Here is a 17,344-nt window from a genome sequence, read left to right on the forward strand (position 1 = left end):
ATGTTTCGATATAACAAATTAAGTTAAATGAATTTTAAGATTTTATAAAATATTTTTTGAGTATATTCGATGTAATTATTCGAATATCAAAATATTACTCCAAGTCTTTCAAATTTCATTTTAATCCTTACTAAAGTGTAAAATTGTGTTTTATACTTAAACTATTTTAAAACAATTTTACAAAGTATTTCGAGCCTTAATCGAGCCAAAAATATTTTCTTTTTAAAGGGTTTCAAGAAAAATCAGATTGTCCAGGGGGTACAGATTCCCCCCAGGGGTACAGATTCCCCCCAGGGGGAATATATTTCCCCTCCAGGGGTACAGATTCCCCCCATGGGAACAGATTCCCCCCAGGGGGTACCGATTCCCCCCTGTCTAACGGTCAAAAACAGATTGCACTTAGGGAACCGATTCCCCATGAGGGGGTACTGATTCCTCCCATGCTCCAAGCTGTTTTATTAATTGTTTCTCATCTCCAAACGGCTCCAAAACATCCCCAACGGCTATATATGACTTCAAACACATTCCAAGCTATAAATACAACCTAAGGACACTTGAAGATGCAAGAGAACAACTATCCAAGCAATCAAACACAAGAGAAGAGTTTTTCAATCTTATTTCATCTTTCTCTTGTAAATATTTTGTTCTTGTGAGCTCAATCTTGTAAACACCTACCTTAGAGAGGTTTTCTTGTTTACATCTTTTATCCTTTTGTAAAGGGGAAATGTTCTAGCTAATCCTGTGTAAAAGCTAGGGAAAGGTTCTAGTTTAGCCCGGAAAAACTATGGAGTTTGTAAGGTTACTCTTTATCCTCAAAAGAAAGAACAAATTAGTGAATTTGTTGGAAAATCCTTGGTGAGGAGCTAAGGTAGTGGACGTAGACTTTGGTTGAGAAATTCGAACCACTATAAATCGAGTTGCAATTATCTATCTTTCAATCTCCTTACTCCCTAAACACAAAACCGTTCCGACCCCTCTTTGCAAACCGTTCCGGTTGTCGATTTGAGCTTCCAAAAATCCCAACACATATGTATCTTTCCCATCTAGCTCATCTTATATGTTCCTATTATCACTTATGTTCAAGTCTCCTATTTGATCTACTATTCTCATATCATCATATAGGTCAATATTATCTATCTTGTTTCAATTCTCATTCAATGATATAATTCTATTTTACTATTTCACATAAATGTTCATACCCCTATTCACTTGCCCAACTCACATTCTCATTGTTTATATAACCTTTACATTTGATTACTTTATTCCTATCATTTCTTCTAAACTCGCTTTTTACCATATTCCCATATTATTACCTAATTTACCCATATCATGTACTCGCGTAATCTTATATTCCATTTCTATATATCTCAAAGATCTTATCACATAACTTCTCTTTTATATTCATATAATTTCTTATCATATCATATAGTTTATACCATCATAACATAACATATATTCACATCAACCATGAAATACATATACAATAACATATCAACACATACCATAACATATAACTCAGACACTCATAACAAACACATGTTCATATTCATACTTCATGCACAATACTATAGAAAATAGACTTGTCGCAAGTCTTATTTCCCATTAAACATTATATATAAAATAATGCGCACTCACCTTGGCCTCACTAAGTTCCAATCCATTTTTATAATTTCCTCTCTTGCGATCGAATCATAACTTGATAATCATTTCGGGACTTGTTTGTGATCGATATCTATATAATCATACATTGATACATATTAGTATCCAATTGATATACACTAACCTATCATTTCTTAGACCAAAAGAAATATTTATTTCAATTTCCCCTTGAAGTGCATTGATGCATCCCTTAACATGTGCATTGATGCATTAATTACATTCGATGTTTCCATTTTAATGGGTGCATCGATGCACTTCCTGTGCATCGATACACTCTGACCAATTTCTGGAAATTTACCCTTGATGCATCGGTGCACATTGAATGTGCATCGATTCACATAACCCATAATTCATTTTTAAGCCCGAAAATCTACTCAAATCAACTCAAATGCTTCATTTTTCATCCCCTTTCATGATCTTAACTCATATACACATGCTTAAACCAATTTATATCCATATAAACCATCTTTAACTTCAAAATCCTCTCATCCTTATGAAATTTAAGAATCATACTCAATTTTCAACATGTTCTAAATCCACTTTTAATACTTCATATTCCTTAATTTAACCATTGCCAAGTTAAATTCAACTTAAAAATCTATTAACTCCTTTTATTTCAAGAATTCACTTAAAAACTCCTTTTACTTAATCTCTCATAACTCCATCATCCTTTATTTTTAAGATAATTTAAGCTTTCCTTAAGCTTAATTATCATCCAATAATCATAAACCAACTTTTATTTCAACAAATAATCAACTAACCATAAAACTCACATTTGCCATGGTGACTCACGGCTGAAGAAGGAGAAGAGAACTCTGGAAGTTTATTTTGCCTTCTTTTCTCTTCCACGTGGGCTTCCTTATCTAGTAAAGGAAAATAAAAAATCTTCCATGTCAAATGACTATTTTACCCTTTACTTCATCTAATAATTACTAACAATGATGTATAAATATCTTCTAGTAAGTCATTGGACTATTCAATTATCCCACTTTAATCACCAATTTCTGAAATTTTACAATTTGATCACTAACCCGATATTGAGGATGTTACAAAAAGCAGCTGGAAGAATGTTGCGATTGCCATCTTGGACAACTGCCAATAATAAAACTTGTTTGTATTTTCCATACAAGAAAGTCCTGTCGATCTAGAGCACAAACTTGCAGTATTTGACAGCATTAACGCACTGTGGGTAACTCCAAAAAACCTGGTAGAATTGGCATCGATCGCGAAGAACTCGATCATTATGGTATGCATAGGAGGTTTGGAAGTCCACAATTGTCCCAGGATTCAACGTCCGCACCAGCCTAAACCAACCTGGAAGTTCGTTGTAAGATGCATCCAATTCGCCATGAAGTTTGACAATGTCATTTTGTTTTGCCAACCAAGCATTTTTATAGGAGACAATGTACCCATAATGTGATTGTATAGCTGAAATCAACACTGCAACAGCTATATGAGAGCTTGTTTTTACCATGCGCATGATGGCTTGGCATATCATTTCAGAGTCCAAGTTGGGATGATCTTGGTTGACCCCTCTAGCACAACATGTGTGAGGACCGTTGTATACTGTTAGTTCCCATATGTTGTTTTTCCTCTTCATTTTTGATACGCGAACCATCCAATTAAATCCGTTTTTGCGTCGGACACAGTAGCATACATATTTTTCGGTCGTGGATTGGTTGACTCTGTACTGAACAGAATTACGAATATTGTAATTTTTATAGCCATCACCGCTTCTTCTTTGCTTGAAAACTCCATGCCTAAAGATAACTCACAATTATTTATTGATGAGTAATATCCATAGTCATCGAGATGAGGCATATCCGTAAATTCTGGCTCGTACATTGCACCATAATCAACTTCATACATGTGTGCAGGAGAGTCAGTTTGTGCCACATTTCCTAGAACTTCATCATCATCGGAGTTGAATTGCGGTGATTCTGGTTGAATGAATAATCCAATCTCAGCATCATCCGCACCAGGCTCACGAAGCGGTTCTTCTGGTGGAGATGATGGTTCCTCCATGCGCTCCACATTTAGGTCGAAGAACTTACTACTTGCACGCCTTCCCCTTAAACTAGAAGGCATATCGACATTGAGATCGAAAAAGCTCGCAGTCGAATGCCTCCCCCTGGAGCTTGAAGCCATCGTGTCAAATGGAAACTGCACAGATGGTTGCGTTGATGGCATCTCCATATTAAGGTCAAACGGATTTGCAGATGAATGCCTTCCCCTTGAACTGGACGCGATGTTGCCATACAGATTGTTCGTCGACCCACCTCGGTACATATCGTAAGGAGTTCCGGATAAATGTCTCCCCATTATGACATTAAAATCATTACACATTACTGTCGTCGGTCTGTCAACTTGTTCAGCCAACACATAGTGAGAGCTTAATGATTGACTCCGAACGACACACACTTGAATAAAATTTCCATACATCTCAATATCGACGTCTGAATAATTACTTTGAGCTTCAACCATCATTTCAATATCATCATTGTTCAAAAGTTCGAACGATGTATAAGTTAATGACAACAATGATGTTGGAAATCTGTACTACAACGATGACATTCTTATACTACTTCCAACATGAATCTTCCTCGAAATCTTTGTTATCAGCTCCTCAAGAGTTATGTTTCTCTTCAATGTTATTTTAACACGCTCATTTGATACGAAAACAACGTCGGTTTCATCTTCTCGAATTTCACCATCATAATAAACAATAACTGAAAGTCGCGTCATTCTTTGAGTTTAAAAGTGCGACAATATTATATCTGCAAAAAAAAAACTGAAACAATGTTGATTAAATAAATAATATATTAACGAAAATATAACAGAATAAAATTTTTACACATAAACATAAATAATTTAAATAATATAATTTATATTATTACATGTACCGCAAAACTATTTCGACGTATATTCCCGCTTTCTAATTTTACAAACACAGAAATTAATTGACAACAATTAATATAATATTTTTTCAAATAATCATAATAAACAATAAGTATAATAACAAAATTTATCACAAAATTATCTTAAAACGAAAAATCGCACGAACTTCTTAATTAAATATGAGAAAATTGTCAGAATTATTGACTCGTTGACGGAATTGTTGTATTAATTTATAAGTTGAGAGGAGAGATGTGAGGAACTTAACCGGGGGAGAAGGGTATTTATAGCCGAGAAAAATTGTTATAATTATACAAGGCGCGGTACTTGCATCGCGCCTTATATAATTATATCAGTTAAAGGTATGACGCTTCTCTTGCCCCGTGCTATATATAATTATGTCAGAGAATTAAAGGTAATGCGCGACCCCTGACCCGCGCTATACCCTACGTGGCGTAAGGCGCGCCCCAAGGGTCGTGTTATACCCACGTGTATTCCATGTCAATATATAGCGCAGTGTAGGGGGCGGCGCGCCTTACCCAACGTGACGCCAAATCAACATATAACGCGATGCAAATGGTGTTAAATCAAAAAATATAATCTGACCGATGTTAGATCGATAAATATACCGATCACCGATTATTTTTCGAGAAAAATGTCGTTAGATTTAATGATAAAGGATGGGCCCTTCCCACTTACCTTCGATTTTCTTTTCCAACCCAACCCTCAGTATTCCTTGGACTGGTTAACCAGTTTTCTTCCTCCACCTCCAGCAAATGTACAAACAACTTTTCGTCACTGTACTGTACTTGCATATAACAGTGGGGCTCTTACTGTTTCACTGTTGAATTTGAAGGACGAAGAGCATGACATCAATTAGTCTTTGTTTTGTGCAAGTGTTTGAATTCTGACACCGACCTTTGTAGTATTTGTTTTGTGCGGATTTAGTATCTCTACTTTTATTTGCTCAAAACCGGCATCTCTACTTCTCCAATTACATGAATTTAGTCTTATTACTGACAGTTTCTGTCAACTCCATTAGTTATTATAACGTGGATTTTTTTTTTCGTAATTTCCATTTTCCACATCATGACTGAAATTTGTTAACATAAAGGAAAAATTATATGGTAGATTCTCTCATCGCATTAGTCATAGTTCCAACTAATGATAACTACTCACTTCATCTATGTTTTTTTTCATATTGTTTTTAAACTAATGTCATTTTTTTAAAAGTTATCATTTATTTTTTCATGAAATGAATGAACATGGATCGGATCAAATCAAATATTTAGATCATTTTAACTCTACTCGGGTATTACACCTAACTACTCGTCACCTGATCTAGATTCAAAAAGTTTTTATCTGACTCTACTCGATATATTCTTATTTTTATTAGGTAAAACAAAGTCCTAATAAATAAATATAGAGCATTGTATTATTATAATTATCTTTAAATATCTAAAGGATAATTATATTATTAACTCATGTCATATTTTTTCACTCTGAACTATAAATCTATTTAAAATAAAGAGAGAACTCAACCTTATAGGATTAAATCGAAACCCATCAAATTTGAGTCAAATATCTATAAAATTGATATCGTGGAAAATAATGAAATTAATAATTTTCGTTGATTAGGATCATGATCAATGTGGTGAGGAGGGTCCATGATGTGATTTCTTAGCCCCAAGATTAAATTTAAGCAATTTGAGAAGTAGGGATATAAATTTTGAGCAAATAATAGTAGAGGCACTAAATCCACAGAAAACAAATAGTACAAGTGTAATTGGCAGAGTTTAACCAAAACGAAACAGACAAACTTTGAATCAAGAATTTTGTCCCGCGCATTACCAAAAAAGCATACTAAACGACGACGCATCGTGAAACGTTCTCTGTTCGTTCTGCTACTTGAGTCCCCCTCTGTTCTCTCTGCAAACTGTTCCGCTCCATTATTTCCACTACGCTCTCTGACTCTACTTCTTCTCTTTCATCAGCTTCACTTCTTTTAAGTCTTAAAGCTACACCCACCACCGGCACCACCAAAAACCCTAAAACTTTAAGCTGGAAAGTGGAAATCAGTATGAAAACCAACCACCACCACTCAAAGCTCAAAACGCAGCCGCGTCCGCTCTTCTCATGCGGGTTTTTCCGTAACTGTACTCAATCTACACTCAGCCCCACCACTCCTCATTCTCCTCCTCTCCCTCTTTCTTCCTCACAACAACCACCCGCCTCTCCACCGCTGCTGTCTGTGCCGGATCACCCTTCCCCTCCACCACCTCCTCCTCCTCCGCCGAAAAACTCGATGCAGAAACGCCCGGAATCCTCCTCTTCCTCCTCTTCTTCCTCTGCTTCCCATAGCTTTACTCAATGGAAATTCCCCATCCCGACGTCCCCTCTCCACCAAAAGCCAACACAAGCTACTCATTTTCAACCACCGCCGCCGCTTTCCTCTGCTAATCTCCAAGAACTTTTCCATATCGCCGAGGTTCAGTTTTCTACAGGTTCTCTATCCGAACAACTCGCTGCCCTCCAGCTTCTAGAACGCTCACTCTTGCCCAACCCACCGTCGGACCCGGTTTGCTCGCCTGAATTGATGCGTGGGATCGTTTCGAATTTGAAAAACAAAGCAGGGGTGAAGCCAGCGACTAAAATTCTACTTGCATTATGTTTGGCGGAAGGAAACCGACACATAGCTGTGGAGGCGGGAGCCGTGGGAGCGGTGGTGGAGGTGGCGATGGAGCTGGAAGGAGCGGCAGCGGAGAGGGCGTTGGCTGCTCTCGAGCTCATGTGCACTGTGGCCGAAGGAGCAGCAGAAGTGACAGCCCACGCGCTTGCAGTGCCCGTGATGGTGTCCGTTATGGGACGGTTGGCGGGAAGAGGACGAGAATATGCAATTAGCGTGATATCCGTCATCTACGGAGGTGGATGCGGTGGTGGAAATGGGGACGACCAAGAGGAGGATATGGTGCCGGCGCCCCCGGAGGAGGTTGCCCGGGCGGTGGCGCTAGCGTTGCAAGGGGAATGTACAGCTAGAGGAAGGAGGAAAGGGGCCCAGCTTTTGAAAACTCTGGAGGAATATGGACGGCTGAATTTAACCCAAGACGGGAATGAAGGATTCTGATTTGTCCAATATTTTGAGTCACGGAATTTTACTATTCTAGTTTTAGAGATTGAGCGATTGGTTTAAATACAGTTTTAGTCCCTCTATCATGTTAAAAGTTAAAATTTAATCTTTACTTTAATTTGGTATATTATAATTTATATTTTTATAATAGTGTTAATCGGTTTAAATTAAGAGTTATTGTTCCATATATCGTAGAAAAATACTTCACAAATATATTTATTTGAATTCCGTGATACCTTTAAATTATTTTAAAATTTAAACCCTAAGCTATAAATTCTAAATTCCAAATCCTAAAGTTATATCCATAAATCAAAAAACATAAATATCACTCATGACAACATTAGAACCCTTAAATTAATGATATTGTTAATTGTCCTATTGAAATACCAATATTTACAATTCTAAATAAGTCATCCAGTTTAACCATTTTGTTTATAATTTATATCAAATTGATCATGATTTTAATGATATATTTATTCATGTAAAACATTTTATACAATATATTTTTTCCATTTTCTAATGTTTGTTTGAGGGGAAAAGATTTCATCCATGTAAAATATTTTCTTAACACGGGATACTGAAAGCTTTTCTTTTTTTTATATAATTTGTTTTACGACTCATTTGTTATTGGCATAATAACAACTTTAACCCTCAACATTTATAATTATAAATAATTCATCTAATTTAATCATTTATATCTATATGTCCTATCAATTTGGTCATAATTCTAAGGGTATATTTGATTAATTTGTGGTTCACAGCGATTGATTTGAGCGGAGAGCTACGAGGATCTAATTGGAAAGATCTTGAGACTTAGAGGGGCAAATTTATGAGATTGGAGAATTTCGAGGACCAAAGTGGAGACACTGAAGAAATTGGAGAATAATTGTTGTAAACGGTGATTGAACCACAAGTCCCTTTCAGCTTTGCTGAGGGCACGTGTTCAGATTTACCCAAGCTTTAGTTTGTAATTTACTAAAAAAATAATAATAATTTCAGGCATTTGTGGATTTTAAAGGCTTATTTGGGCTGTTAGCCCATGGGTTTTGAGAAAAATAATTTTTCAATATAAGACATTCATCGTTTATTTTTTGAAGTAGGATTTTTTTATTGATGTGAAAATATAGTGTATTTCTGAGATCTTTTTTATTTGACTGAAGATGCTATGTAATTGTGGGATCTTCTTTATTTGCCTGAAGACGCCATACAGTTGTTGAGTCTTCATATTTAGCTTTAAGACGCGTAGAACACTTGACGTCTTTAGGTTGGTAATGTAGAATTCACCCTAGATGAAAAAATAATCTCTAGATTTAATTATATTGATAACTTTTTCCCCACATCGTTTACTCAACCATTTTGTAGGCTTATTTGTGTGACCCGTTTCTATTTTACTTTCTTCTTTGGGCTAAATTGTTGCATACTTTATGAGTTGTGATTTTGCTACTAAATTGATCTTCGTAATACAATTTTAGTTCTTGTTTAACTTGTTTTGTTATATGCACGAATTAAATGGCTTCAATAGTTAAGATGTTATTTTTTGAGATTATAAGTTCAAACACCATGTATATAGGAATATAGGTATTTAATATCAAATGATGGAAAAATTTTAAACATATGCTATCTTATATTCAACCAAATTAATAAAAGAATACTTATTTTGTTATATAGAATAATCATAACATGCACAAATTCATGTTGTTTATCACTTACATGAGTAGTTCTAATTACAACAAAAAAGATGAATATGAATAATTTATAATCATTCTAAATGAAAGCCAAGGCAAGTCTACAACGTCTTTGCTGACAAATTTGGATAATATACTCGCACGTATATGTCCTAATTTTCTATGTCACAACCAACAAACATCATCATTATTACCAACAAGCATCATCATTATTACCAACAAGATATTTATTAAGGTGCGTTTGGTTCCCGATAATAAGCCCTCAAAATACCATTATTGGGAATAAATGATTACCGGAGTTGAGAATGTTTACAATCCAAACGGGAGAATGACAGTACATTCCTCCCGATAATGTGAGATATCCTGAACCAAACGCCCCCTTAGAGGAATGTAAATCAACCAAATACATCTATTTTGTAATTAGAAGTGATTATCAAACGAGTCGGTCATAAATTGAATAGTGTTCGACATAACTCGATATTTGATAAGTTTACTCGTTAAAACTATCTAAATTTTTACCTTGTTTTTTAAAATATATGTAAAATATAGTAATACTATTATAAACATAAATTAACAAATTTAATAAAATAATAGTCAAAATAATGTGTGAAGCAATTCCAAAGTTTAAGCACCAAAGTACTATTCCACAAATACACCATACTAACATATTCCAATCAACATAATAATCTACAAATACACCAAAACCAACATATTACAATCAACGTAACAATCTACAAATACACCAAAACTAACATATTACAATCGTTCTTGAATTTTTTTTACAATTCATAACCAATTCTAAAAATAAAAATAGCATCCGTAAACTTATCAAAATGAGTCTTACTTGACTCGACTTGTTAAAGTTTCAAATCAAATATGAATTCAAATCAAGTTAATCTAAATTGAATGTTGACCGAATTTTGATCGAATTAAATTCGAACTATTCGCGAGCTGTTGAACTCAATCGGTGTCCCTATTTATTACCAATACAAATAATTTTATTAGACTATGTATATACAACCTCTAAACTCAAAAATTACTTTATGAAACTTGTTATAAAGTTGACTAAACACGAATATTAGATTCAAATTTCTCTTGTCGTCTTCTTATCTGAAATTTTCTTTTATTCTATTTTCGTCCACTCAATCCGTTATATTTTTTTAAAACCGATTGAGTGCGTTTTAGATATTATTCATCTAAGGTCGAAGGCTAACGTAGATACGGGGATTAATAATTATCCAATTAACACGTCATACCAAATCCGTTTAATAATCAACTTGATAAAGCATAAGAAAAGTGAAACGAAAGAAATGAAAAAAAACTATTACAATATACACCTCTGTTTCTCTCTTCTTTGTCAAACCTATGAATTACAGCTGAATAAAAGTACTAACAACAAAGGGTATAGTGTCCCTGTAGGGGTTTTATATTTGACTGATTACCAGTCCTATTTCAACTCCCAATAAATGGCTCAACAATGGCGCATACACCGACTTATTTCACGACAAACACGCACTTCCGAGTACTAATAAAAGGCGATATTTAGGTTTTACCAACACTTTTCCAGGACAACACCAGCATACAACATCGAATACTTTCAGTTGGTATGTTATGTAAGGGCGAGTGTGCAGGATTCCAGGCATATGAATATTTACAGGCCTTTCCATGCACCTAATGTTCTCGGGCTTGGAAATGGAAAACGCCGATGCAAGTAGAACAATATTAGTTCGAGAACAAAAGATTCAACTTGTGTGGTGAATATGACTGCTTTGATGTCCGACTATGAAGCTATTAAGCTTTTCTTTGTTTTGAGGTATCAAAGAAGACGATTCCGATTTTGCCTGCAGAAAGGATACATCAAATACTGATTGAAGAGTTCAGCTAGACAAATGCAAGGGAAGAGATCAATTTGAAACCGAAATGAAGTTAAAGGGATTCTGAGATGCTACCAGAAAATATACTGATAAAAGTATCATGAAGTTTGATTTCGTGAATGTTCCTTTCTAACCGTAAGCTTCCTCTGACGTTTGTGCCCAATCAATTTTTACCAATCCAGATGAGTGAGCTTTTTCCCTTCTAAATTTCAGGTCTTCACAATCGATCATGTACATATTTCCAGCTCCAGGCACGGTAAAATCAGCAGGGTTTCTATTAATGCCACAGATTCCATTCTCTGAACCACTTTTTGGGTGGAAAAGTGTACCACTCGAAGTACGGGACTTCTGCTTATGTTTTGTTGCACTCTCCATTACATGGACCTTCCCTTCTGAAGTTCCAAGTGCCAATTTTGGCATACTATGAACAAGAATAGACCCACAGGTTGTATTTAAGCCACTATTTGAAGATACAGATTTTTTAGATTCGTGGTTTTTATTCTGCCTTTGTGAGTCTGAACATTTTTTCTTCTCTTTTTCTCTAGACTTGAGTGAAAAATGACCTGTAAATTCAGGTGCTTTCTTGAAACTTTTATCACGCCGGAATGAAATAGAAGGACCATCCGCTGCGGTGGCTGACATACACTTGCAAAAACTCTCAGGTAGGTGGCTTTTACCGTAGCAATCAAATGATGGATGCTTCATTGAATTGGTTCTATATCCCCCAGATGGCATACTTGAAAACTCTTTAGAGTGATGATCAGGAAGAAACGGAGTTTTCTTAACGAATCTTTGGTTTCCATCAACAGGTGCCCCCGACTGTAACCCTGCATCCATAAGGCTGAGTAAATGCATGGCTGATATGGTTTCATTAGAATACAGGTCTAACGACTCCGTCCCATTATGTTTGCAAGGAAATGGGTAATCTGCATGTGTCCTTCTAAGGGCTTCAGAATCAAACTTCCCACAATGCTTCTCATAGTTTGAATCCAGATTCAATAAGTTCCGGTCATCATTTCGACTCATATTTCCCTTAGGTAGATTGCTGGGGCAATGTCTAAACACGTCCAACTTTGCCACCTGATCTGCACATATGTGAGGGATTCCGGGTATATGGGGCATATTCAGCATCATGGACGGCCTTAGGTGAGCTGCTTCCTTATTCTGCTGTGCAGCACTCTGGCAGGTTTTACAAGCTCCCAAAGCCTGCACATTAGCATGAGAGGACTTCTGCCCAACCATGTTTCCAATCCACTGGCAATTTTGAGCAGTGTTTTTCTTGATGGAATTGGTGGCGGAAAGTTGGACTCCGTTGAACGGCTTCTCTCCACATAGAGGAAAAGGCCTAAAGCCTGCGGGGGAATACCTTTGTTCCAACTGACTCATGCTGCACTGGTTTCGGTCTATATGAGAGAAATAATCAACTGACTTTTGTTTGGTAGATCCCACATTATCACCTCTTAAAAATTTGCCAATTCTTCCATTTTTAGCTTGAGGTTCCAGTTTATCGGTGGTCTCTTGAAACAAGTTCATCTCTTCATTTTCATATACTTCATTAAGATCCACCATCTGATGATTTTTGGCGTTACTTGTTTCTGGTAGCTGTTTATAAATTTCAGTATCAGGAAGACACCTTTCATACTGATTCTTTGCCATGAGTTCAGCAATTTCCATTATGTCATCTGCAGCTCCTTGCTCAGACGCCATTTCAACACGTTTATCATAATGTTCCCTAGCAACTGTCGCATGGTCCCGAAACTCCACAGTTCTCCCATTGTTGCTTGTACCACTGAAATCCTGCAAAAAGAAATAGATGGGGGGAAAGCCTCCTCTCAATTCGACAGAAATAACAAGGGGAAAACAGATGCACTAATTAGATGAATTATTCCTCATTACTTCGGAAATGTCTTCCATAAGCAAGAATACTACTAAGTTTTCATATCTAAGATTACATGGGCTTATATCAGAACCAGAAGAGTCATTAGTGTTCTAAAATATTTTGAGAGATTAATATTTTGATGTGAGGACTATGGATGGAAGAAAAAGCAGTTTCGAAGTCTAAAGAACTTAAGATGATTTCGAACCTAATCCTTGCAGATACTTATTCTGGAGAAACACTTTACGTTAGAGTAAGCATAAAGATAAAGCTTTGGTTTTCGATGAAACTGAGCATGCAAGTATATCAACCGGTTTTCTCAAAAAAGAAAAAGATATATGTTCCTTTTGATGTTTTTTAACTGGTTCAAGAAAAAGGAATGTTTTTGGCTCAAAAGAAACAATAAAGTTTAATCTGAAAATTCCAGAAACTTTGTTCTAAATGTTCATCACAACTTGAATAACTCATGCATGTCAAAACTGAATGTAAAAAAAAAAAAACTTGGTTACGGAGGAAGAAACAAAATTTGGGGAAAACATCTTGCGAATATATTCGATTTTTCATTTTAGATGCCAGTTCAGCTACTTTAGTAACAGAAGAAAAGCCCATACCATTAGCTGAATCGAAGAACTCCCAACTTCAGCAGGAGATCTGTCCTTCTGCATCTCATTCAGGAACGGTATTTTGTACGTGGTATGATTACTGTTGAGATCATGTATTCCCTTCCAAACGTTGGCATCAGCTTGAGAAACATAATTAATGTTTAGATCTTTCCCCCCAGTATCGTATTCACTGAGAACATGCACTTGTCCACCTCTGATTGGAGTGCTATACTTTGCATCATAACTTTTAGTGGACAAGGAATTACTAGGACAAAATTGCAGTCCTTTTTCAGCTGATGTATCCTGTGTTACTTCAAGCAGGACAGCTACATTCCCAGTTTGTCTTATTTCAACATCTTTCCTCAAAACTGGACCTTCTCTGAGATTGCCATTGTTCCAAGGAACTTGAGAAGCTTGCCAATCATGCTTTTGATGCATCTTGTTCTTTTTCTTCAACAGATTAAATTTTTTCTCTGCCTTCAAGGCCGATTCAGGAAAGGGATTTAACCCGCTGCCTGTAGATACATCATTTGATTTGTACAAAACAATATCAGAGGCATCATTCTTAGTGATATCTCCAGGGGGCTTTTTCTGTCCTTCCTTCTGCAAATTTTCTCGAGACAGATGCAAGGACGAACATTCATCAAAATTCTGGGTCTTTTTACTTTTCTTCTTTCCTAGAATAGTACCTTTACCTACTTTAGCGTTGACCAAACTGCTCTTTGCTGGAGTCCGTGAGCTGCTTCTGTTAATTGTACCTTCTGAATCAGAACTTGTGATTCCATCAGCACTTTCTGCATCTCTGTTGATGGTCTTAAGGTTTTTATGCCCATTATTTGGAGAGCACATAAATTCCCCAGGAACCCATTCCTCATCCTGTGGCATCCTTCTTTTCTTTCTACGAGCCAAACTGCTTCTAACACTTCTTTGGAAATTGACATGACCTTGGAAAGTAGATATTGAATCTATGCCTATAGATGCATCAGGAATGGTACTAGAAGGAGAATCCTCGGTACTCGCGAGATTAGTTTTTTCATCTTCGTTTGTACCCAACAGTTCAGTCAGCAGACGCACCTTATGGTTTTTTCTTCGATGCAAGCTGCCAGACACAGTTCCAGGAAATACCTCATCACTTTCAGATGATGCATAATCACAATCACCTAATTCCAATGAAGGATGTTCATCTGTATGATTCTTGATAGCATTGGGAACCCTGTGAACCGTACTCGCTATCCCATGGGATCTAGAACCTTTCACCAACTCCATCTGTTGATCACAGGCAAATTTTCCCGTTTGATGTGTTTCAGTAGCATCCTTAACTGCGCACTCCACATTTGATTCAGGAAGCTTGACACCAGCAACTTCATTATCTTTTAAATCAGGATTACGAAGTTGCAGAGAAGCAACTGTTGCAGAAATCAGCAGTGTTATGGCAGCAAATGCAATTCCAGTTTCAGTTGCTATGCAGGAAAATGCTTAAGCTTATTGAGATGGTCTTTTACTCATGGTAACGTACCTTTTTCATCAAAACCAATTGTTTTCCGCATTAGGCTAGAAATAACTTCTATTCCGGCATAATTTGAAATATGGATTTCCTTAATATTGTTATTCTCTAAGATGTCTGCTTTCCCTGGAAAAAGAACCAAATAAAATTAATGTTCTAATTTAGTGGTAATAATATAAGAATTGAGGCTAAGACAGAAATATACCTATCACGGGTATATCTGCATTTTCCGCCTTCTTTTCACTTTTATCACTAACCAAAGGATGACAGGTACTGCTATTAACATTCACACAAGCAACAGCACCAGATTTTCTCGAGTCAACATAAATCTTTCCAGTCTGCTGCAAATCTGATGAACACGTCAAAGCATCCCCACGGGATGGCACATGGGAACAAGAGCCAAAGGATTTCAATTTTCTACAGTTATTAGTAACAGTTCTTTCTTCATTTATACCGCCTTCGGTCCCAGTTTCCTGCAGACAGTTCTGGCAACACCACCATCTGAACTTCGGAACAAGTAAAGGAGGAAGCTTACAGATTTGTTCTTTAAAAATATTCTGGTCACCATCTAACGCAAACGGCCAACTTTTCTTCCAGTCTTTCTTGCGCATCTCAGATGCATATCCACTGCATTTAAATCAAAGGGAATTTATGAGGTAGACATTCAACATGCCACTAATGCACCACATATAGCAACTAGCAAGTGTGAACATAGTGCTCAAAGAACCATGTATCTGCAGAAGCCATTTATAGATATCTAATCTTGCAATAAGCTTCCCTCAATTTATAAAGAGAGTTTATGAGAAAAGACTTTCAACATGACCATTAATGCACCACATATAGCAACTAGCAAGTGAGAAAGCAGTGCTCAAAGAACTATACATCTGCAAAAGCCATACATATCAAATTTTGCAATAAGTTTCCTTCAATTAATAACTTTAGTCCCTTCATTAGATATCATTACAAAAATTTGATGTTTAGTATGTCGTCATATTTGTTGGAGATATGGTATCGGCTGTCATTCCTTCTCTAATAATATGGTAACAAAGAATATAATATCTCCGCTAATGCACTAAACCATAACTAGAATATCCAAAACATTTTGATCTTTTCCCAAAAGTGTGGAAAAAGTCATTATGCGCACAGAAACAAGCAAGCTATGATGAAGTTACTGAGGAAGCAAAAACAGATAGAAGGAAAGAAGTAAGTTAATTAATTCCTTCAACAATTCTCATGTTGATAAATAATTTGAAGGCATTCAATAGTAAGTAGATGCTATATCTCTTCCACTAAGTAGAATACATCTCTTAAAATTCATACACTTACTGTGTATAGCTCCCACACGCATACAATAGCAACCATAAACCCATTTTCAACAGCAATGGTAGTAAATAGAGAAGTTGAGGAAGTGCAGCAAATATACAAGAGCACTGACTACTAAGGATAACGGCTTACCGGATAGAAAAATGTTCACACTTCCTAGTATCAGTGTCATCATTAGCATTGATGAGATCTATGGATATTGAGTCAATCTTTATGTGTGATTCCAGAGACTTGGCAACAAGATTAGGACTGCAACTGTGACGAGTTCCCTTGAACACACTAGTTGTCTCCATGCTATATACGACTAACTAATTGATGAAACCTATATGCAACAATTAGATATGCCATGAGCATTGAATACCAATACATAGTAACATAGTAACTATATCCATAAGCTATGTAATCGACACACATGAAGCACTAAGATATTAAGCACACACTTCATAATTCCTTGGAAATTCAAGATGAAATAACAGTCACATAGTAAAATAGATACACTCAAAATATGAGATGCAGGAAAGCCCCTACTTATGGTGATTTGTTACATAAAATAATAACTTATAAGAGCAGACGAGTGAGTACTCAAAAGGGAACAAAATTGGAAACCCTAGTTCCTCGTGAAATCAAACATAAATATGTTTGCAATCACTAGATTAATGTTTTAACAACATCCTATAAAATTATAAACCAAAACTAATCCATTTATAATACAAAGTAAATCATCAAATAATAAACAACATGTTAGGGTTTTATCAGATAACACGAACTGAAGTTTGAGATGAGAATAATAGCTTCCCCT

At 36.1% G+C, this 17,344-nt stretch overlaps 2 protein-coding genes across 3 annotated transcripts; one reads left to right on the forward strand and one right to left on the reverse strand.

Annotated features, from left to right (window-relative positions):
• Window positions 1-6,516: 6,516 nt before the first annotated feature.
• On the forward strand, window positions 6,517-7,769 carry LOC120149947 (E3 ubiquitin-protein ligase PUB23-like). Its single transcript, XM_039162665.1, has one exon. It carries the CDS (start codon window positions 6,635-6,637, stop codon window positions 7,676-7,678), a length of 1,044 nt encoding a protein of 347 aa, XP_039018596.1. The 5' UTR covers window positions 6,517-6,634; the 3' UTR covers window positions 7,679-7,769.
• Window positions 7,770-11,041: 3,272 nt separating this feature from the next.
• LOC120150073 (protein EMBRYONIC FLOWER 1-like) lies at window positions 11,042-16,838 on the reverse strand. Of its 2 annotated transcripts, XR_005518501.1 has the most exons (6): window positions 16,678-16,838; window positions 15,428-15,849; window positions 15,235-15,348; window positions 13,728-15,124; window positions 11,316-13,037; window positions 11,042-11,207 (listed from the first exon to the last, which is right to left on the reverse strand). XR_005518501.1 is itself a non-coding variant. In XM_039162781.1 (5 exons), exons 1-5 carry the CDS (start codon window positions 16,836-16,838, stop codon window positions 11,370-11,372), a joined length of 3,762 nt encoding a protein of 1,253 aa, XP_039018712.1. In that variant the 3' UTR covers window positions 11,042-11,369. The 2 variants fall into 2 exon arrangements, 1 of the variants encoding a protein (XP_039018712.1); XM_039162781.1 differs by having other exon boundaries at window positions 11,042-13,037.
• Between the last annotated feature and the right edge of the window lie 506 nt (window positions 16,839-17,344).

Source organism: Hibiscus syriacus, unplaced genomic scaffold (assembly GCF_006381635.1).
Source record: "Hibiscus syriacus cultivar Baekdansim isolate YM2019G1 unplaced genomic scaffold, ASM638163v2 tig00111013_pilon, whole genome shotgun sequence".
Lineage (NCBI taxonomy): Eukaryota > Viridiplantae > Streptophyta > Magnoliopsida > Malvales > Malvaceae > Hibiscus > Hibiscus syriacus.

Bases quoted from the DNA above. Each gene is read 5' to 3' on its own strand.
- LOC120150073 (XM_039162781.1), bottom strand. From the start codon at position 16,838: ATGGAGACAACTAGTGTGTTCAAGGGAACTCGTCACAGTTGCAGTCCT. The intron at 15,125-15,234 runs GTACGTTACCAT...TTTCTGCAACAG, and splicing joins AATTGGTTTTGATGAAAAAG to TTGCTTCTCTGCAACTTCGT. The intron at 13,038-13,727 runs GTATGGGCTTTT...TTCTTTTTGCAG, and splicing joins GTTCTTCGATTCAGCTAATG to GATTTCAGTGGTACAAGCAA.
- LOC120149947 (XM_039162665.1), top strand. From the start codon at position 6,635: ATGAAAACCAACCACCACCACTCAAAGCTCAAAACGCAGCCGCGTCCG.